General features: G+C 38.1%; 1 protein-coding gene across 4 annotated transcripts in view; it reads left to right on the top strand.

Moving 5' to 3' along the window:
* The first annotated feature begins 992 nt into the window (after positions 1 to 992).
* The window catches only part of gramd4a (GRAM domain containing 4a), a 53,113-nt gene continuing 30,503 nt past the window's right edge, over positions 993 to 23,602 (top strand). For all 4 annotated transcript variants that reach the window (XM_088347118.1, XM_088347116.1, XM_088347117.1 and 1 more), the window contains exons 1-3: positions 993 to 1,346; positions 15,378 to 15,573; positions 19,860 to 19,980. In XM_088347118.1, coding sequence (XP_088203244.1) covers positions 1,318 to 1,346; positions 15,378 to 15,573; positions 19,860 to 19,980 — 346 coding nt within the window. In that variant the 5' untranslated portion in view covers positions 993 to 1,317. The remainder of the gene's footprint in view (positions 1,347 to 15,377; positions 15,574 to 19,859; positions 19,981 to 23,602) is intronic.

Raw genomic sequence — 23,602 nt, 5'->3', positions numbered from 1 at the left:
CAGCGGACCAGCGTCTGGACCTGAAGCATGTCAACACCTGCATCTACCAGCCGACAGAGTTGGAAAGCTGCGCCGTTGCTGTCATAAACTTTTTGGACTAGTTTACAGACTTGAATCGGTGTTGCTGTTATGTACTTTCTAGACAAATTTCAACATTCTGTATTACCCAGGCAGCACGGCAGCGGAGTGGTTAGCGAATGGGCGGCACAGTTCTGAGGTCATGAGATCAAACCTTCATGTGTGGAGTTTGCATGTTCTCCCTGTGCTTGCGTGGGCACTCTGATTTCCTCCCACATTCCAAAAACATGCATTTCAGGTGGATTGGCTGGTCCAAATTGTCCCTAGGTGTGAATGAGCGAGTGAGTTGTCTGTCTCTCTGTGCCCTCAAACTGGCCTGGCAACCCGTTCAGGGTGTTCCCTGCACACTGCCCGAAGATAGCTGGGATGGGCTCCATCACCCCCGAGGCCCTACTGAGGATAAGCGGCGCAGATAATGGATGGATGGACGGATGTATTACCCATTGTTTTCTTTTATTGATGTTCACTATTTTTGTTTACTGTTACGCGATGTTAAATCGAATGCACCCTGCTCATCGTCGAAGGGGGATTACCTTGTGAGGCCCCTTCTCAAGGTTTTTATTTTCCTGAAGCGGAGACTTTGCGTTTTTCCTTGCCCGCTTGTTGGTTTAAGATCAGGGGATGCTGTAATTGTAACCTGTGCAGTCTTTTGAGACATTTTGTGATTAAAGGCTATACAAATAAATTTGACTTGAATTGAGGTTTTCCTCGGGCCATCCTTTTGTAAGCTATCCTGTGCATAGCGTGACAGAATCAAACAATCTAATTTGAAGGGCCTCTTAGGAGCCGGCTCTTCTCAATGAGCCGAGCTGACAGAGACTGTTCTTTAAAAAATCTCAACACTAGTCCTGATACGCGGCTCCTTTAAGAACTTCCAGTGATGTCACTTCCGTTTTCCTCCCCTTGCCTGTCAACAGACTAAGAGCAACAAGAGGAGGCAGCGTCTCCGCTCCGATTTTCTCCCCCGCCCGGGCTAAAAGCTAACGGGCTATTGGCTGGCCGGACACAGCGCTTTCTTCTACCGTGTGGAAGGACACAACCACAATTGTTTATTTTGTGTCTTCTCTGTTTTTCATAAACACGAAAAGAAATCATGGATTTCGACGTTGTCGTGATGGATTGACCGAGGGGAACGGCCTTTTTTTATATAAATTGCTCTCTACTGCACTACTGACGTTCGTGTGGACGTCCTGAGCAGCAGGTGTACTGGCGGAAAAACGAAGGCCAATCTCAGTGTTCATGAAACTTTGCTACGATTTACGAGCTGGGTAAGGACATTTCAAAATGTCTATGTATTTTGTCTCTATTTATATAATGATGACTTGTTTTGCAAGGTTGGGGTAGCGTTAATCTGAGTCACGTGCTAGGGTGTGTTTGGTGTAATGAAATTCTATACTGTATTCTTAATATTTTTTTTTTCTTAATTACTTATTGTGATAAAAATAAAACGCGAAAATTGAAAGGGGGATAATTTAACAGGACCTATTGTAATAGTTTGCGCCTTCTAGTGGTCAAGGAAAAACTTTAGTTATTAAAGGGACAGTGTATTATTTAGTGCCTTCTAGTGGTAAAAAATGTAATTTAATTATAAACAAAATGAATACCTTAATAATAAAAATGTGCAGTGACAGTGAAATATTATTTAATCACTAGATGTCGCTGTTACGTAGTGCAACCGAAAACTAGTATCAGAGAGCGGAAGATTCAGAACTACACACTCTAAGTGACCAGAAATCACAAGGCTATTGCATGGTTTTTAATTTGAATAAATGAACAATATGTATCCTAGTGGTAAAACATATCTGATTTAAAACAAAACTAAGATACAATTGATTTAGATGGACAGGGTGTAATATTTAGTGCCTCCTAGTGGTACAACAATAGCTTTCATCCAGTAAACCTTTTTAAAAAAACTTTGATTTGAACAATAGGCAAAAATACATGAATTCTTATAACAATATTCTATATAATCTCCATTTAAGCCATGTTTGTCTGGCATCCTGCTGCCACCCTGTGCCGTTTAATACTGACCCTCGCTTGTATATTCATCACAGGGCCATCTAGTGGTTAAATATTACACTCTCGGGCTTTAAATTATGAGCAAAAATACATTAAAGGGACATTGCATAATGTTTGATCACCAGATGTCGCTCTAACGTGGTGCAACTGAAAAGGAGTACCAAAGAGCAGAAGGAAGTATCAAAACATACTCAAGTGACTAAAAACATTAGGCTATTGCATGTTTTTTTAATATAATTAAGTGGACTTTGTGTTATTTAGCGGATCCTAGTGGTAAAAAGGGCTAAAAAGTAAAAAAAAACAAAGGGACATTGTTTACATGCAATCAAAAAACGAGTGCTAAAGAGCACAAGAAACAACCAGGACTACAGAGATTTTAAGTGTCCAAAAAACGCAAGTTTTCTTTTTTAATTTGTTTTTTTAGCCTTGGTTTTTTTGTGTATCTGTAGCAGCAAGATGGATGCCAATTATGCAAGCTCCCTTTGGGTGAGGCTCATCTAATGTACAAAAATGCACTCTTATTTGATTTATTTTTGTACTTTAGCTTATTTTTAATCAATATTGTTTTTCAGTTTTTTTCTACCTTTCGAAGGTGATTACAAAAATAAACACTGTCCCTTTAAGTGTCATATAAACGTGCATGTTTAAAATAAGTTGAAAAAATTTACATTCGTTCATCATGAGCCTCACCTAGAGGGAGTTGACATAATTGTCCGACTTCTTGCTACTACAGTAACCTAAAGAAACAAGTAAAAACTTAAAGCTTGGCAAAGAAATTAAGAAATGGAGCAGTTTGGTCACTTTGAGTCTCTGTGGTTTGTATTCTTCCTTCTTTGTAGCACTCGTTTTCAATTCATGACGTCAATTGGTTAAATATTACAGTGTCTTTTTAACAACTTATGCTAGCCGGGACGCTTAAGGATTTTTTCAGAAACTATTCTTTATTATCATCCCTAAAAGTCATCATTTTTTGGTGACTATTTTTTTGGGGTCACGGTGAGCTAACAACAAAAACATTTTACATTGTTTCAAAGTGGGGTGTCAAAATGGGTTTTGGTGCTCGTGTGAAACTAGGATAGTTTGTATTTCACGACTGTTCTGTCACATTCTGTCAAGTACTCCCACTTGACATTTAATGGAAGTGTTTCAACCTAATCCAACAGACACACATTTGGCGTATCAATTTTGTGACTTTTCCCTCACCATTATTCCTGATTTATTGTGTTTTAGTATTTTCCGTGTGCACACAAACGTAACTACAGTAAACACTGTGGTCCACGTGATGAAATTGACATGCCGGTCAGAATTGATTGACCGTGTAAGTTTATGTAACTGCAATGGTCATGTAATCACATCATATGATTTGGCTGGATAAATTCCATTATAGAAAATATTTCATTATTTTGAGTGCAGAATGACTTAACTCAGTGTTGCTTTTTGCACACTTTATGTTTGCTCAGCCATCTAGATTTTCCCTCAAGGAGACATCACAAGTAGGATGTGACCCTGTCATTTCTCAAACAAAATGTTTTTACCACATAGTGCTATGAAAAAGTATTTGCCCTCTTCTAGATTTCTGATTTTGTTTCTTTCATTTTTTATCACTCCAAAAAAGGTTTCAGATCATCAAACCAATCTGAATATCACCTAAACCCAAAGAAATAAAGAATGTATTTTTTAAATGTTGATTACATTTATTAAGGCAGAAAAAAGAACCTCTTTGGCCCTATGCGAAAAATAATTGCCCCCTTGAACCTAATAGCGAGTGGGGCCACCTTTGGCAGCGATAAGAGAAATCAAATGTTTTTGATAATTTGTAATGAGTCTTTCACAATGCTATGAAGGAATTTTGGACCACCCTTTTTTTGCCAAAGTCCTTCATCGCTGCTGTCTAGGAGGGTTTACAGCATGGAATGCCCGTTTAAGGTCACGCCACAGCATCTAAATTGGATTTAAATTTGGACTTTGGCTTTGTCACTCCAGAACCTTCATTTTGTTTTGTTGAGCGTTTGCTGCACGATCCAATAGTTTGAGGGCACAAACTGATGGCCGGACGTTCTCCTTCGGGATCTTCTGGTAAACACCAGAATTTGTTATTTCGCCAACCACCGTAAGTTGTCATGGTCCTGAGGCAGCAAAGCAGCCCATATAAGGTCAGTGTTCATGACTCCACTATAAGAAAGACACGGGCCATAAATGACATCCATGGGAGAGTTCCCAGCCAAAAACCACCCTCAGTCACAAAATAACACAGAGTTTTCTCCCATTTGCCACAAAGCATTTTGATTAGCTTCAAGACTTTTGAAGAGACATTCTGTGGACTGATGATTCAAAAAACACTAACTTTTAGAAGGTGTGCTGCCTGTTACATTTGGATGTAAAAATGGCACAGCATTTGACAAAAATAGTATGATAACAACAGTAAGTGGTGGTGGCAAGTGTGATGGTCTTGGGCTGCTTCGCTGCCTCGGGAACAGGACAACTTGCTGTGGTTGACTGAATAATAAATACAGGTCTTTACATGAAGACGGAGAACTTATGGCCATAAGTTCGTGCCCTCAAACTCGATCCAAAACACACCAGCAAATCCACCTCCGAATGGCTCAAAAACAAAAAACAAAATGACGGTTCTTGAGTGAAGTCAAAGTCGGGATATATATCCAATTGAGATGTTATGATGTGACCTAGAAATGCACAGTTCATGCTAGAAAACCCTCCAATATGGCTCAAAATTTTGCTAAGAAGTGTGGGCCAAAATTCCTCCATAGTGTTGAAAGAGACTCATTACAGTAAATGTTTGATTTCTCTTATCACTGCCAAAGGTGGCCCCACTTGCTATTTGGTTCAGGGGGCAATTACTTTTTCACATTGGACCAGATAGGTTATGATTTTTTTATTCCTGTTGAATCAACATTTTAAACCGTATTTTGTATTTCCTTGGGTTGTATCTGTGTGATATTAAAAGTGGTTTGAAGATCTGCAAACTTTGTGAGTGATAAATATGCAAAAATCACAGAAATCAGGAAGGAAGCAAATACTTTTTCACGGCACCGTTTATCCAAAATACTACTGCAAATTGTGTTCTGCACAGTTTCTGTTTGTGCGGTAAATCTGCAAGAGTATAAGAAGGCCATGTTAATCCTCTCTGTCAAGGAATCACCCACAGGACAGCCCAGATAATGAGCAGATGACCTAGTATTTTGTTTTCGGTGGATAACGTCTCTTAAAACAGAAGGCATAAATATTGTGATACATTTCAGACATTTGTTCAAAAAGATCTTTAAGAAATGATCACATATAAAGTCAGAGTCGCAATTCACAAAGCATTATATCATCAATGGAAATTCCCAGAATGGTTCTTTAAGATATATTCTATCTCAGACACTCAAAAATAGGGCAGGTTTACTTATAGTGTGCCTTTTTTTAGCACTTAATCCATGAGAAACTGTGATTGGCTGGCACATGGCTGACCTGCAAGACCATCGAAGGCCTTCATTCTTGCAGAAGATGAGACGAGGACTTACCGTATGGACTTTTTACAATTTTTTAGGTCAACAAAACGTATTAATCCATTTTACAAGACATTATAAAAAGCAGCACCTGAAATATGATTTTTTTTTTCTTAATGATTCCAATACGTGTAAAATAGAAATCTTAGAACAAATTAGCTAACCAGTTAATCCTAAAATAGTTTTTGAAAATAAATTAATTCCAAGAAGGATGTTTTTCAAAACTGGAGGACCTAGATATATTAATTGATTATGAAAAGAACACTGAATTACTATCTGTCATTTATTATGTAGTGTGACAAATATTGGGATGGATTACTTATTGATTCATTAATTACTATAATACAAGTATAATGCACATTGTAAAAAATAAACTTAAAATTTAGGTGAGTGTTATACAGGACTGTCTCAGAAAATTAGAATATTGTGATAAAGTTCTTTATTTTCTGTAATGCAATTAAAAAAAAAATGTCATACATTCTGGATTCATTACACATCAACTGAACTATTTCAAGCCTTTTATTATTTTAATATTGCTGAATTTGGCTTACAGCTGAAAAAAACTCAAAAATCCTATCTCAAAATATTAGAATACTTCCTCAGACCAAGTAAAAAAATAATTTTATAACAGCAAAACTAAATCAAACATTTGAAAATGTCCACTGATGCACTCAGTACTTGGTTGGGAATCCTTTTGCACGGATTACTGCATCAATCCGGCGTGGCATGGAGGCAATCAGCCTGTGGCATTGCTGAGGTGTTATTGATGCCCAGGATGCTTCGATAGCGGCCTTCAGCTCATTTGCATTTGTAGGTCTGGTGTCTTTCATCTTCTTCTTAACTATACCCCACAAATTATCGATGGGGTTCAGGTCAGGGGAATTAGCAGGCCAATCAAGGACAGTGATGCCATGGTCAGTGCACCAGTTACTGGTGGTTTTGGCACTGTGGGCAGGTGCCAGATCATGCTGGAAAATGAAATCCTCATCTCCATAGAGCTTTTCAGCAGATGGAAGCATGTAGTGCTCTAAAATCTCTTGGTACACAGTTGCATTTACTCTGGACTTGATGAAACACAGTGGACCAACACCAGCAGCTGACATGGCTCCCCAAACCATTGCTGACTGTGGAACTTGGATTTTGCTCCTCTCCAGCCTTTCTCCAGACTCTGGCGCCTTGACTTCCAAATGAAATGCAAAACTTGCTTTCGTCTGAAAAGAGGACTTTGGACCACTCTGCAACTGTCCAGTGCTTCTTCTCCATAGCCCAAGTCAGACGCTTCTTCCGTTGTCTTGAGTTCAGAAGTGGCTTGACCATGGGAATACGGCTATTGTAGCCCATTTCCCGGACACGTCTGTGAACTGTGGCTTTTGATACCTGGACTCCAGCTTCAGCCCACTGTCTTTGAAGCTCCCCCAAATTCTGGAAGCGGCTCTTCTTCACAATTTTGTTAAGGCTGCGGTCATCTCTCTTGGTTGTGCAGCGTTTCCGGCCACATTTTTCCCTTCCAACAGACTTTTTGTGGATATGCTTTGAAACTGCACTCTGTGAACAGCCTGCTCTTTGAGAAATTTCTTTTTGTGTCTTACCCTCCTGATGGAGGGTATCAATGATGGTCCTCTGGACAGCAGTCTGATCAGCAGTGATTTAGTTTACTGAACCAAGCTGAGTGTTTTTAAGGCTCAGGAAACCCTCGCAAGGTGTTTCGAGTTAATTAGATGATTCAGGTGATTAGTTGAATAGCCTACTTGTATACTTTTTCATGATATTCTAATATTTTGAGATAGGATTTTTGAGTTTTCTTAAGCTGTAAGCCAAATTCAGCAATATTAAAATAATAAAAGGCTTGAAATAGTTCAGTTGATGTGTAATGAATCCAGAATGTATGACATTTTTGTTTTTTTAATTGCATTACAGAAAATAAAGAACTTTATCACAATATTCTAATTTTCTGAGACAGTCCTGTACACAAGGTTTTACCGTACTAGTGTAAAGCATTGGTTGTAACAGGAATTGAACCCGGGTCTAGGGCTGTCACGATTAGAATTTCTGGAGACAATTAGTTGTCAAACAAATAATCAGGATTGACGACTGTACTGTCATTTTTTTCCTCTCTGCATTATATGGTACTATGATAATTTGAGCTAATATTACATATGATGTATACCTTATTAAAGAAGATAATTTGATGCAGTGTTCTCGTTTGCCCGCGTCCTTGCGTCCTAGACGCATACTTTTTTGCTGGGGACGCATAGTAGCAAATCAACGTGCGTCCCTGGGACGCAACTTTTTTTTGACACAAAATTGTCATTATTACCCGATTACATTTTTTTTTAAACAAAGATTTACCGCACTCCAACCTTTTCGTCCGGCAGATCCGGCAGATGTTGTTTTCGTCTGCACGCCGATCTCGGCAAACGAGATCTCGTTGCTTCGAGATCACGTCATTGTTGTGGTGCTTGTCGTTGAGTGAAGGTTAAGTATGCGTACCTGTCAACCTGTACGTTTTTGCCGTACAAAGTACGTTTATTATGCATTTTAAGACGTGTACGATGTACAAGCAAATCTGTACGGAAAAACGCAAATTTGTCAATTATGGGTACCTTCCGGTATACACAGACTATTACGAAACGGCAAATCAATCCAGTCAAACGAGTTCGAGTTGTGTAGTGAAAGTCCGTCTCTTTTTAGAGAACCGTATTTTTCGGCTCACTTGCTTTGATGCATTCTATTACGAATTATTATGGTGTATAGAGAAGTTAAGAAAAAGTTTAAAAGGAGAAAATGAAAAAAAGGCAGGTTTGTGGTTATCCCTTTAATTGGTATATTACCAAAAATAATTTAATGCAGAAAATGAATTAATAATTTGAATAAGAAAATGTATTATTCTACTTAATTATATTTGCATGTATTTTTTCCTTCTACAGTGAACGTCCAAGCTACTTAATTTTTTTACTTTTTTTTTTATAATAAACCTCATTCGTGTCGATCAAGACAGTTAGTATTAGGTGAAAATCAACACAAATTTGGTAATTTCTTCCGTGTCAGTAACGAGTCGAAACGTAATGAAGAAAGTGATAACAACGGCAATAATTCCGGCACGAAAAAATGTCGGAGAAATTCTTCGGAAGATCGCGGAGGCAAGGAAAACACGTGTGTTGAAGCGAACGATTCTACGAAAGATAATAAACAAAAGAATACTCTTAGCAAGAGAAGGACTTTTCTGCCAAAATGGACTAAATTATATTCCTCATGACGCTATGAGGAGGATGATAATGGATTGGACCTTGTGAAGGCATTACAACAGTGGCGGGACAGCAAACCACGAAGAATATATGAACTGAAAAATCTGAAGTGATAACTGCTTTGTATTACCAATTAACTGTGATGATTAAAAGTGCATGAATATATAGACTAATATTTCAGCAAAATTATTTTGTACAATGTACAATATTTTTGTGAACTGAAAAATCTGAATATATATAACTGCTTTGTATTACCAATTAACTCTGATGATTAAAACTGAATGAAAATATAGATTAATATAATTATTTCAGCAATATTATTTTGTATAATGTAAAATATTGTTGTGAAATGAAAAATCTTGAAGTGATAACTGATTTGTGTTCCCAATAATTGTGATGATTAAAACTGAATTAATATATAGATTTACATTATATATTTGTCGCCGATTTACAAGTTCAACCTCAATAACACTAAATTTTGGGGACCCATAGATCTCTGTTGGGACCAGGGTTGGGTAGGGTTACTTTAACTTGATTACTTTCAATTACTTTTGGATTACTCCAACACCAAATATGCTAATAAAAGACAAAAGAAACTAAATATGAATACAATTACTAAATTTTGTGTAGGCTTGGGGAGTAACGGAATACATGGAACGGCAAAAATGATGTTGGCAAGCTGTTTGGATTTATTTTCATTTTGTTTCTGTCGCATTTTACGTTAGTTTTGCTGGAGATCAAAGAGATCAAAGCCAGGAGAGAAAGCTTACCACGTGTTGTGAGCCATAATTGTATTCATATTTAGTTTATTTAGTCTTTTATTAGCATATTTGATATTGGAGTAATCCAAAAGTAATTGAAAGTAATCAAGTTAAAGTAACCCTACCCAACCCTGGTTGGGACCCATAGATTTTGGAGCATGCGAGTCCCCGGGACCATCACTTTTCAGAGGTTAAATGAACACTAGTGATGGTCAAGAAGTATTTATTAACTTAACATTCTATTCTTTTTATTAAAACAACCGCAACAGTGTAGAATTTCAGCCTGTCAGGTTAAAACCTTTTGAAGAACAATGCACAGGTTAGGTAAAGGGTATTTTGCTCATTTTTACAGTAATAAAGTTTTTGGAAAAAAGTGTAAAATGTGGTGCACATATGAGGAAAAAAAATATTCTAATTTAAGCACACACACTTAGTAAATCCTACAGCAGATAAAGTTCAAGTTTTAAGATTTCGACACATTTTAAGTGAATGCAACCAACACCAGGAGTCTTTTCTTTGCTTCAAGTTTTTAGGCTTTGAAAACAAAGTCTGGTACACAATAAAAGGAGATCTGTAACTAAATTAAAATACAGTTTCTCTTACAAACTGAAAAAAACTGCACAGCGTAACATCTGTTAACATGACATCAGCCTTTTAATAGCAATGTTCTGTGTAATACTATGTTATCATGTCCCATTTAACACAGTCTTGTTTGTATGCCATGACTCGTGTGTAAACTTCACGTATATCCAATTGACAAGCTGCAGCACCTTGATTGTTTGTTGTTAAGCCGACTAGCTCAGCGAATTGTACCAGGTGCATTGCCTGTACTCCATATGCTGCTTGAGATTGGTTGTGTTTGCTCCTTTCACCGGCACCTTCTTGGGACAAAGTTTGCAGATCTGTTCTTCAGGATGTTGGGGCTCATTACTGTTGCTCAGTGTAAACCCCAAATGTTTCCGAAATACTGAAGTGGTGTGTGGTTTTGAAACAAAAACTTGACCTGCTATGATGACTACACACAGAATGTTGTTTGCTTCTGTGTGCGCTTTCCTACGCGTCAACGGCATTTCCTCAACATTTTAGTCAAGGATGGTTCCGAAGGGGGGAGGAAAAAAATACTGTAAGCGCGGATGTGAAAAATATTCGCAAATCTGAAAATTGTTCGCAATTAGACAAATATGTCATATTTGCGACAGGCCTACTCGGGTCGCAGCAGTGAAAGCGCCAAACTCTAACCACTGGACCACCAGTGATGTAGATGACATATGAAAAGGAATCCGGGTTTTTTTTCATGATCGCACTGTGTTTAGTCACGGTACTAGAGTCGAATGTGAATTTTGTTAAGAATTTCACATGTTATGACAATAGGTTGTCACTTACTTAATTTTTGTCATTGTAAAATGTGAAATGCATAACTAAATCAACATCTGTCTCTGGGCACTGACCTTTAGGGCTGCACAATTTTGAAAAAAACAGACAAAACCTAATTGTGATTTTTCCGACCAGTTTTGGAATTTTTAATGCGATTTTTGATTTTAAAAGAAAAGTAAATTTTTTGTCCTAGTTTTCTTTTTTTTTGTGAGAATCTTATAGTGACATGCAAGTTTACCTCCAGATGACACGATTATAGATTGAGAGTACAGAAAGACCTCGGTTATCGCGGTTAATGGGGACCAAAACCACCCGCGATAAGTGAAAATCCGCGAAGTAGCGGCGCACCTTCAAAAAAAAAAAAAATCTCATCTCATTATCTGCACCGCTTATCCTTATTAGGGTCGCGGTGGGGCTGGAGCCCATCCCAGCCATCTCCGGGCAGTGGGCAGGGGACACCCTGAACTGGTTGCCAGCCAATCGCAGCTGCATATCACCTTAGTTCTCGCAGCTAGCTGCGTTCTTCATCGACGCACGAGCCAAGTGGTCCACCGCTAAGAGTCGGGCGCGATACGCACGACACCGACACAGTTACGGGGGTCCCGCGCACGTCCGCCGCCTTACGCCTGCCGCGCGCCGACGGCCGCCTGTCGTCGCGCCGTGCTACTGGGGTCGTCGGACGGGCGGGCTCCCCCCAGTTACGGGGGTAGCCCGATCACGCCCGCCGCCTTTTCTCGTGTCGCGCCGTGTGACGCCGCGTCCGCCGAACTCGCTCCGTCGCGCGGCCCGGGAGTGACCCCCGCCTTGGAAAAAAATGTAGTTTCTTGCGATTACATAATCACACTATGTCACATGGTAATATCGATGATTTTGGTTAATCGTGGAACCCTTCCATGTATGCCATCCATACCACCAGGTGGTCTTGTAGTTAGAATTTTGTGCTTTCACTGCCGCGAGCCTGGATTCTCGTTGCATTCAACTTCAAAGTTTAAGCGGAAATATTAAAAAAAAAAGTTATATTGTTTCGTATCAAACATTATGGATGCGTGTATACAAACATAATTATAGTAATCTGAAGAGAGAAGTTTAATATTTCTATTCAGCTAGTACTGCCTTTTGAAGCTCCACATCAAGTTTTAGATTGTCTTAGTTTACCATTTTAGCAGTAGTTATATTAATTGACCCACAAGTACTCAATTAACTTGGATTCATTTTTATGTTTGATACTTATCTACAAAGGGGATCTAGGAAAACACGGCAATAAGAACAGACTTAGGCTATAAGTAAAGTCAAGAAGGCGAGGTAATAGTGGTGTTAACGTAATAAAATAAAATAACAACACACTTTATTTCCTAGAAAAGTGATTGCAAAGGATGGCAGTTTATTTTGACTATAAAGCTCTGATTACAGTCCTCTCAAATACAGTAAAAAAAGAAGAAATTTCTGGTTTGCTTTGGGCTCAGTCCTGCAAATCGAGTTATATTGTCGGGCTGGATCTCACCTCTATCCCAGGCCCTTAAGCACATTTCTTGTTATTGTGGTTTTGTTGGTTATATTTCCCCTTTCTGCTCATAATAATTGGTCTTAAGAAGGTTAGTGATAAGGGTAAGGAAACGTGGAAAAGAGCGATCAAAAACGATCGAGTCAAACAAGGACACTATAGCGAAATACAAAAATGGTGTACAAATGTCTGCCATTAAAGCACTGCTGGAAGCTACAGTAAATGGTTTAAAAATGTTATATTTTGAGTCTTTTAACAATATTTTTGTCTTTATTAACTACATAATTAAATAAATATTGATGTTAAGGTTCACGCTTTAATATTCTTTTTATTTATTTTCATATTTAGCTACCGTATTTTCCGCACTATAAGGCGCACCTAAAAGTCTTAATTTTTTTCAAAAGCTGACCATGCGCCTTATAATACAGTGCGCCTTATATATGGCTCAATATTAAATCGCAAGGTCTCGCAACTTACGCAACAGCCGCCGACTCGATTTTCCCCCGAACGTGGAGTAGTCCGCGGTGTATGCTGGGATTTATATATCGGCGTTTCATTGGCTAACCAATGTGTCAATCATCATTTGAATCGATCGCTATTGGCTAAAGTCATTCGGAGCCTCGGATAGGCTAGAGGGCCGAAACAAACCCTGCAATTGGCCGAAAAAGATGTGTCAATCATCATTTAAATCGATTGCTATTGGCTGAAGTTATTCAGAGCCTCGGATAGGCTAGAGGGCCAAAACAAACCCTGCAATTGGCCGAAAAAGATGTGTCAATCATCAGTTAAATCGATCGCTATTGGCTGAAGTTATTCGGAGCCTCGGATAGGCTAGAAGGCCGAAACAAACCCTGCAATTGGCCGAAAAAGATGACTGAATAGCAAGCTTGCTAAACTACGCCATAAAGAAACATGTTTCATTAGCCTGTATTTGTAAATATTTTATCCTCCTGGATTTACTACACTCACGGTTGTAAGAAGACCATGGTTGCGTATCATTATTGAACGTGAGAACTTAGGTGAGCTATGCGGCTTTATATTTTCCCGGTATCTTGTTTTAGAACGATCTTGATGTTGCTGTGATGAGTTGAGTGAATTAAACTCAATTCCAAGTGTTTATTGTCATATGCACAGTAAAGTTGCGAGCGAAAAAGAAAATAGAAACTAAGGAATGGTTGGCATTTTTTGAATCCCAAGACTTTAACGTTCCGAATGATAATTGAAATGATGCATTTGAGTGATATCGTACGGACACCGCATCCGCACGTGTCTACGACACGTACTTGCTTTTTTGCAAGCTTTGGGAATGTTAACGGGGTAATAAGTTTGACTGAATCATCTGACTGTTTTGTCGACGTACCCATTGTAGCACAATATAATCCGGTGCGCCTTATCTATGGAAGATATAGGACCAAAAACTATTTTTTGGGGGTGCGCCCTATAACCCGGTGCGCCCTATGGTGCGGAAAATACGGTATTCTAAATCAGTTTTAGGGGTGTGCTTATATGGAAAGTAGACTTCTATGTGTGTTTGATACGGCACTTGAAGTTGTTTTAGTTTTCCTGGTCATTTTGTCTTTTTCTTTCTTAAAAATGTGAATATGTTCTACTATATTGGCTTTAAACTGTTCAATCTTTTCATTGGGTGAATTTGAGAAGTGGAATTTTTTTTCTTCATACGGGTCGCAGCCTGTCATTAAGGTGGAATTGATGGTCCTGGCGTCAGACCAGTTGAGAACCAGTCATTTATTAAACCAGGGGTCTTCAACATGTTTCCCGAGGGCACCAGAGTGCCCCTTAAGGACAGCTGTGGTGCCAGTCGACCTGTTCTGAAAGCAGCTTGTTATTGCTGCGTCATTGTGAATTTCTAGTTAAATGTTTTTTTTTATATTCTGTTAGTCTATAACCTTACTTTTAATAACTAACCTGGTAGTAACATAGTAACAAAATAGTAGTAATGTCAAGATCATTTGTTATTTTTGAATTGCATATACAACTGGGTGCCCTTTGCGCTAATTTGATACTAAGGCAAGGTTAACACAGCAGATCTTATGCTCAATTCAGATTTTTTTGGGGTGTAATCCGTTATTTTTCCGAGAGCGTTCACATTTTCATCAAAATGTAAGTTGATCTTTCTGTGTGAAAGCCACAACTGGTGCACATGCGCAAAAGAGGACACGTGACGTCACACGTAATGCAATCATGTTTGCAGAATAACCCATGGATGTTAACATCGGTGTTTTGTCCCCCCCAAATATTAATTAAATCCATACCCTCGCTTTCCCGCACTGGATGCTGTCTGTGTGGTGGGATTTAAATGCAAATATTGTTAACTACGAGTAGAGAATACTATTGCTTTAAGAATGAAATTGAGCGACATGTTTTGAATCCACAATGCTGTTCCCAGTGTTAAAAAATAAACAAGTGTTAATCTTTCATGCATGCGTTATTTGATGACACTCTGTTTTCGTCCACCATGGTTGTTTATTTCTTTGCTTCCTCCTGCCTGGTTGAAGGCACCATAGTGATGTCTGCCACGTATCGATGACATGCAGTTTGCATGAATGCACCTTGACCGTTTAGACAGAAGTTGCATTCCAAAAGATCGGATATGTATCGGATTTAGGAACACTTATTAGAGTGACCTGGGTGTAATGTGAAAGAAGCGGACATGTGCGGTTCAGAAAGACTTAAACAGATCGGGTACAGGTCGCGTCCTCACAAATAAAAGAAAAAATCCCTGGAGTGTGAACCTAGCCGAAAAGTAGGTCACAGCTTGTAAAAGGTTGGAGACCCCTGATTTAAACCAATGCACCCCTGCAAATAATTTTTTTTTGCCCACCTCTGCCTTTTTACGCAACCCAAGATTGATTCTGATTTGTGTTCACAGGGTTGCCGTCCGCCATGTTAAGCTAAAGCCGAGGTGCGGGGTGTTGACCATGCTGAAGCGCCTGGACAAGATCCGCTTCCGAGGCCCAAGGACGCGAGACGACTTCCCCGAGCTTGGAGACTCGCCACCCGCTTCAGACAACGAATGTAGCGACGAAGTGGCGCCAAAGCGCACTGAGGAGAATCCCCGAGACCCCGTGAGTTCTCCTTACATTTAACGCTTTCTGATGTTTATACTCAAGGGAAGAGGATGTTTTTTTAAAGATGATAGTTTGACACTCATATATTATTCTGCTCGAGTATGAGGCTCTCATCTCAACGGATGAAAAATTGCGTTGGGTGAGGCAATCACTGTTTGCAGATCTGTACTATATTGGAAAATTATCATGATGAACCCCTATTAATGTTTACATATGTCAGGGCTAAATTTATTTTTTTTCAAATACGTTTGTAGTTGGATTAAAAAAAAATGTCTAAAAGAAAAGTACATTAATGTTGGGGTGTGTCATTTAAAAAAAGGAAAAGGTAAATATTTTTTTACTATGTGTTAACAATGCCCTACTGGGTTCAAACAGAGCTTATGCTTTATTCCACAAGGCCTATTTATTTCCACAAGGCCTATTTGGTTCTATCTGTCTTTTAGTAAAGCTGAGCAAGGTGGAACACGTTTGGGCAAGTGCTGGAGACTGACGTCCCTGCGTTTTTTCTCTTTTTATTTGTTAATGTAGTATGACAATGGTGAAAGTAAGAAAAAGCCCACTTCAAGTTGAGTCCAAACATTAACCCAAACCCTAAGAAAGATGAAAAAAGAAGAGTTTATCTGAGCGCTACTAAGAAATGCGTGTCTCCAGTGAACTCTCCCAGAAAAACGGTACCAGCTAAATGCCCAATATTAAAAATTAAATGAAATAAAAAAGAATCCAGCCAAAGTCTTCTAGCATAATGCCAGCATACGATTCAAAGAATTTTATGCATTTTAATAAAACAAATATCGTGATATTTTGGGTGTTCATACACCTTTAAACAGCTGCTTTAACACATTGAGCAACAAAATAAAAACACAAGCACTGTTTGTATTTTTTATTCGCTTTGGAAGAGTTTGAAGTCTAATTGGTTAATTGGCAATCCATTTGCAAAGTCTTCGCTAAGTGATTTTAGAATCACTTTATTAAATACCATTTTCGGTGATAAAGTCTCAGTAAATATGTCCATCATAATAGAGGATGAATTTTCAAAAATTATACAAAAACCCCCCATGTTAGCTAATATTTGTGCCTATCATCTAATACATTATGGGAAAAAACAATGAATAAATTATCATGATTTTATTTTTGCGATGTTAAGCTGAAAAGAAGTTTTTATCTTATTAATTGAATAATTACTGCTGCCTGTCTCTGTGGTAAGCAAGGTTAATCGCGGCAGACATCAGTCCTGCTCAGCTGCACTAGATCCTAAATTTGGACTTGAGGAAATAACAATTAAAATATATTTTCATTTTTTTTTGCCTCCATACTTAGCTCAGGTACCTTTTAGAATGCAGCCTTTAACAGGGTTGTGTGTATTTTTTGGTGCCTCCTAGTAGTAAAAAAAACTTCATTAAAATAACAATCTAAATTGTAAGCAAAAATACATAAAATATCGTATAAATGTGCATTTCTTTCCATAATGATCCACTATCTCGAAGTTACTGGTACCCAGAAAGTGGTGCAGTTTTGTCACTTTAAGTCTCCATATTTTGTATTTTCCTTGTGCATTTTAGAACCTATTTTCAGTTGTACTACACAATGCAGTGATATCAAATAATACACACTGTCCCTTAGTATTTAAGTATTTCGACTTCATGCTGCTCTTAATTCGGAAGATTTATATTTGTTAGATGTGTTTTTTTTTTCATGATTTTTTTTTAATGCAGACTACAAAACAAAAGACTTTATGCCTCTTTGGTATAACGTCAGACAGCTTCTGCAAAAATTCCCATCAATGGCCCCCATCTGTGTGCACTGCTTGTGTTAATTGCATATACTTGAGCTTTGCTTTGCCATTAACAAAACTGTGTTTGCCCATGCGAGTTTGTCAGCCCACCGGGAACAGCATCATTCACGTCACTAGGCCGATGACTCACACAAAGAAAAAATCCCAAATAAGCATCGTACCACGTGTGTGTCCCCGAACGCATCCCTGTGAAAGTCTTCCCCCTGGTACATAAATGGCTCAGTGAAACCCACGCGGTGTCACATGACTTGGTGTCTTTGCTAGTTTGAAAGTGCACACATGGCTGATCATTGCCAACCTAAGGAACCCTTAGAACTGAAAAAACCTCTGACGGATGAGTGTGCTTAAAAGAGAAATACAATAATATATGCACCTCAACTAAACTTCCCCCCAAAAATAAAAATCTTTTCAGCTGGTTAAAATATATATATATATATATATATATATATATATATATATATATATATATATATATATATATATATTATATCCATCCATCCCAGCAGTCTTCGGGTGGTGGGCAGGGGACACCCTGAACTGTGTGCCAGACAGTCGCAGGGCACACAGAGACCGACAACTCACTTGCTCACTCACACCTAGAGTCATTTTGGACCAGCCAATTAACCTGACATGTATGCCTTTGGAATGTGGTAGGAAACCGTAGTGACCGGCAGAAACCCACGCAAGCATCGGGAGAACATGCAAATACCTCACAGGAAGGCGGATAGTTGGATTTGATCCCATGACTTCAGAACTGTGCCGCTGCCGGCCTCATATATATATATATATATATATATATCTATCAATAGAATATACTTTTTTGTCAAAAAAACATTTTTTTATTTTTGATGGCTTTAAGATATACATTACTAAAATGTAATATATATCTTACTGAATGTAATATAATTTGCTGTATATGAACATAACAGGTTGGTGTCATCCTTAAGAGCACACAAAGGCATATCAGGAATATTTCAAATTTATCTCAAATCAAAAAGCAATGACTCAGTCATTAATTCATTCACACAGTTATTCAGTCTATTGTTCATTCACTCACTACTGACACACTTTGCACTCTGCCATTGAACATTTAATTTTTCTTGGCTTTAAGAAAATTTCCATAGCTCCTCCAAAATTAAACACTTCAGGGCTTCGTCCATTTATGGAGAGTCTTAGGCAGGCAGCAAAGTGTTCTCCATGCATTCTGTTTCTGAGGTCGGATTTGACCTATAAGATAACTACAATTAATCAAAAGAAATTAAAGTGGGAGGTGCCTTTGGTGCACTCATTTGTACCTGGCTTTATGTGACAATTATGCACCTTACATTCACACCAAATATGCATATTCACCCATAAAAAATATCTAAAATATTAAGAAATCGTGTATCTAAACAACAATAAAGACCCTAACCCATGCCTAGTGACCCCAATGGATACCTGTTTTATGTTTGAATCTTTCAAACCAACCGCGGCTCGCTTTAAAAGTGAAGGAAGTATCACTTTCATCACCACTTGTACTAGCACCCTTTAAAGCCAAAATCGCACTCCCCTGCTAACACGAGACTGCGGCAGCCCTAAACAAGACAGTCCCGTTCGTTGGTGGGAAACACTGCCTTGTATTATTTATTCAACATCACCAGCAACACATTTATCCTGCATTTCAAGTGAAACAAATTTAATCAGTAAACAAAATGGTAAAGTCGCAATCCCAAGTAAAGAATTTAAGGTGAGTTTAATAATTTAAATGGAAAAACGAAAAGAAAAAATACTATAACAGAGGAAAAAAGAGATGATGGAAGAAAAAAGAAAAAAACTTTACATTTTTATATGAAAAATAAAGAAAATCTGATTAAAATATTTATAAAACCGGCCCTCAAATGACTGCATAAAAATAAATAAATAACTAAGACAGAGGCTTGGGGCGCGAGAGGTTTCCTTCGTCCTAGAAGCGCATGGCAGAAAATAATTGAGAAACGCTAACCTAAAGTAACCCCTCCTTCGGGGGAGCCAATTGATTGAAAAGGCAGCAAGTATTCCCCTGAAACAAATACCAAACGCTATTAACACCCTTTTGAAAAACCTCATCGGATGATTGTTTCTCATCCGCATTTGCCACCCCTCCACATGAGTTTCATCAGTTAATATTTTAAAATTTGTCCCTCACACTCCACCACCCCCATGACGAGGTGATTCCATTTAGCTTTTTCCCCAAAATGGTGTGTCCTGTCGCACGTCGTCGGTTCAGGGAAAGCCTTCCCAGCGTGTGCGTGCGCATCGACCTGCGTTGTCTTTCTTTGCGCTAGCCTCCCGCATCCCTTGTTTCTTCGTCATCTGTCAGGGTTGTCACTGCTTGCTAAAAGTGGGCGATCCACCTTTTTTTGTCCTCTAGAAAGAAGAAGTGATAGTGTGAGTCATGCATGAGAGGTTTTGTTATAGAAGCAGACTTAAAGTCACAAGACTTGATTTTTCCTTTTTTGTGTGTTTTGTACAGGCTGGTTCAGGGTCTCCCATCATGGCAGCTGCTATCCAGGACTTTCAGAGATCAGAATCGGAGCGACTAAACGAAGTCAAAGGACACTTGGAAATCGCCTTACTGGAGAAACACTTCCTACGTGAGTGAAGACTTTTTGAATGTGCCACATTGCTTATTTATTTGAAGTACAGTGAACCCTCGCTGTAACGCAGTTTAATTTTCACTGTCTCGTTAAATCCCTCCTTCCCTTTGTGTTCTCAATTTTGATTGGCTCAATATGTTCAACCCATTTTGTAATAATGATAATAAAGGTATATTCTATTCTATTCTGCACTCTTAGGTTTTTCGCTACTTTTGGGTCAATCACGGTGCGGTTTTAAATGTACGAGTAACGAAAAAAAGCTTGCCATATTTACGTTACATACGTGCAAAACAATGTGCAATAACAAGTTTATCTGAAACCCATATTGTTAACAAAATTCTACTCCAACAAAAGTCTTTTATTTTAAAGTAGGGATGCGACATTGATACGTTCTAAGGCGGGGATTGCAAACTGCAATTGCCGTATAGCGGGAGATAGAAACCTATGGCAATTGGGTCCCCCAGATAAAACATAGAAATAACAAATTAGTATATAGTAAGTATTTGAGTGTAGTATACATGCATGCGATTAATAACATAGTAAAAATATTTACATGTAAATGAAAAATAATGTTTATTTACCTTTAGTTTAAAATGACCTGAGCTGGTACAACATAGTTAGCAGGTAGATATACAGGGAGGATGAGACGGCAGACTAAAAAAACTAAACTCATTTTTAAACTTCCACTTTCAAGGATTGTCCTTAGAAGATTTCCTTGCTCTTATTGCCTCCTTATATCTAATATTAACCCAATTGTCGATTGGTTTTGGCCTGGCTGCACAGCAAGGGTAGTGATTCATATGCCTCTATCATGTCCATTGATAAACACAAGCTTGGTTGCCATGGTGATGATGTTCTTGCTTCTTCCTTTAACACGACTGTTTTGGTCGCATGGTGAAAAAAATCCTGAATGAAAAATATAGTATTGTATCGTTTAGTTGCAAAGCATTAGCGAAGCACGAGAGATTCTCAACGGAATAAATAGAAAGGTATTGTGGGAAGTAGTTAGGTTAATATCATATTGGCCTTTTCATGTTGCAATGACACAAACCAATAGAAGACGAGTGTTTTGTATGACTCTTCTGTGCATTTTTGGCCACACAAAATAAATTGTTGTTAATGTTGTATAGTGGGGGAAAGGCTGTATAGTCGCGCAGAAAAAAACATCTTAGTCCACATCATAATTTGGGGGTTGCCGTATCCCGGGGTTCTATTGTATTATTAAGTGGGATTAAGGTCTTTTTTTTTTCTTGTTGCCTGGATAATGAGAAATGGTTAAATTAGGGATAGCGATGAAAGAAACGTTAAGAAACTTTTTGGTAGTGCTCCGAGGGTTTCATTTTTGGTTAATGCACATTTGGAAAACTCAATTAACATTAGAATTTTATTTCGTTTTATATTAGCAACACCAGTGTTCATTCTTGACTGGTTTCAAAGCAGGCAAGTCATCGGTTGCCATGGCAGCGACTTGGATGCTGCCTTGCTTTTTGCATACAAGATCATATTGAGAGGCTGAGAATTCCAATGCTCTGTTACTACACTGCATCCATAAAGTATTCAGAGTGCGGCTGAACTATTTTTAGAAATAATGAAATTGGGATTAACGCCCCACCCTGAAATATTTTAATTGCAATTTATTTGTACAAATTTTTCCCTAACTCTTCCCTCTATTGTTTACGGTGCAATTAATTACGAGAGGAAAGAGATCAAATAAACAAATGTTTTTGTTTTTATTGTGCCTTTAAAGAATAAATAACAATTTAGTGAGAGTAAAATAAAAATCACAACATAAAAAAGGCTCTCGCAATGATACCAGGTCTCGATACGATCAATAATTTTGTTACAAATAAAATGTCTCCAAAAACTAAGACACATATCCTCATTTTGTATGAGATAAAATTATTATCTTAGTATTTTCCAATCTTTCATAAGACGGGGGAGTAGAGTGAATTCTCACTCTTGGTCTAGGTTTTCTTTAATTGTAGGATGTAAATGGTGAAAGTAAGAAAATTATTATTTCAAATACAGTCCAAATGCCAACTCAAACCCCCAAAAAGATGAAAAATGAAGTTTATGCAAGTGCATCTAAGAGAGTGACGTAGGTGCACGCGCCACTGAAGCAGCTTGACAGAGGCTGCAATGATGATTTCAGCCAGAAGATGACATCAGCATGTAGAATCTTTTGAATTTGCAGGTCCATGCTTTTTTAAAATTTTGATTTTTTTTTTTTGTTGGCGACTATATCAAAGAAGTATCAGAGGTTTACATGGGAAGTATGCTTTTATGATAGTAAATATGGTATTTAAATTTAAATTGGTTTTACAGGTCATATTGTTTTTGAAAAAAGGGGGAATATATTCTAATATGACTGCTTTAAACTGCACAGTTTTCTCATTTAACAGATTTGAGAAGTGGAAATGTTTTCTTGACTTGAGTCGCTGCTTGTTGTTAGGGTGGATGGGTGGGTCAGATCAGTTGAGAATCACTGCACTACGGATCTGTGCAACACAGGAAAAACATTAGATTTTATCTCATACTATTTTTAGTCAGTTGCCACATTGTACAACATTGTTTTAACCTAACAACGTTGTACAAAATGGCACTGTATGCTCCATCACAACATCGTATAACATGGCACTGTGAGTAAAAATAGCGTGATGATGAGATAAAAGGTGAACATATGCTTTAAACTGCACAATCCTTTCATTGGATACATTTGAGAAATGGATTTCTATATTTATTTGGGTCATGGCTTGTAATCAGAGTGCTATGGTGGGTCCGGAAGTTGGACCAATCGACAACAACTGTTGTATCAAGGAACACATTAAATAACAGAGTTGAAAAAATCTTAATAGTGTATCAGTATCAACAGCTTCCTAAAACATTGTGCCGTAAACCTGTTGACTCTTTTAGTTCACCCGTCTTCTGGCATGCCCTCCCAAAATAAAACCGGGACACACGCTGCATGCTAAAACAAACACCCTTCTTAGAAGTGTATTGTATTGTGCTCTACACCAGAGGCACAGGTTTCCGTCGTAAATAGTGGTGACCCTTAAACTTCCTTTGGTACTTCTGGTTCTATTTTGAGGAAACATAATTGGTTAATGTGTCACTACGTGGACATGAGATGCTGTCCCAAAACGTTTTTTTGTGAACTGCTTTGCATTTGTTTTTGATTCTGAAAAGATTAACTTAGATTAATGAGGCTTTTTTTGTCCACTTAGCCTATTTTTTGTACGTTAGTCATTATGATTCCATTCTTAGCCTTCAGCTACCTTTTATGGCAGGATGTATGTCACGAGAATTAACATGGCATAATTAACAACCCATGTCGTAGAAAGTAGAGCACAGTATGGAAAAACAATTGCTGTGGTTCAATGTAGCACGTCACAGGACCTAACTCTAAACTTGTATGAGGATGTTTATGAAGGCTGAATGCATTAGTGGCGTCGATAGCTAAACAATGTAACCTTGCACTCATTTAGGAGGAAATGGAAACACATGAGGGCAAAGATTTTTTTTTTGTCTAGTGAAAACTTTAAAAGATTTTTTAACATTCTTTTATAAAACAAACTCCCTGCCTCTTTTTTTTTATTATTATATAATTATTGGAAAACAA

This window comes from Urocampus carinirostris, chromosome 11 (assembly GCF_059441175.1).
Source record: "Urocampus carinirostris isolate Australia breed hairy pipefish chromosome 11, RoL_Ucar_1.0, whole genome shotgun sequence".
Lineage (NCBI taxonomy): Eukaryota > Metazoa > Chordata > Actinopteri > Syngnathiformes > Syngnathidae > Urocampus > Urocampus carinirostris.
Note: the sequence above shows the minus strand (reverse complement) of the source record. Positions and strands in the feature narration are given on the sequence as shown.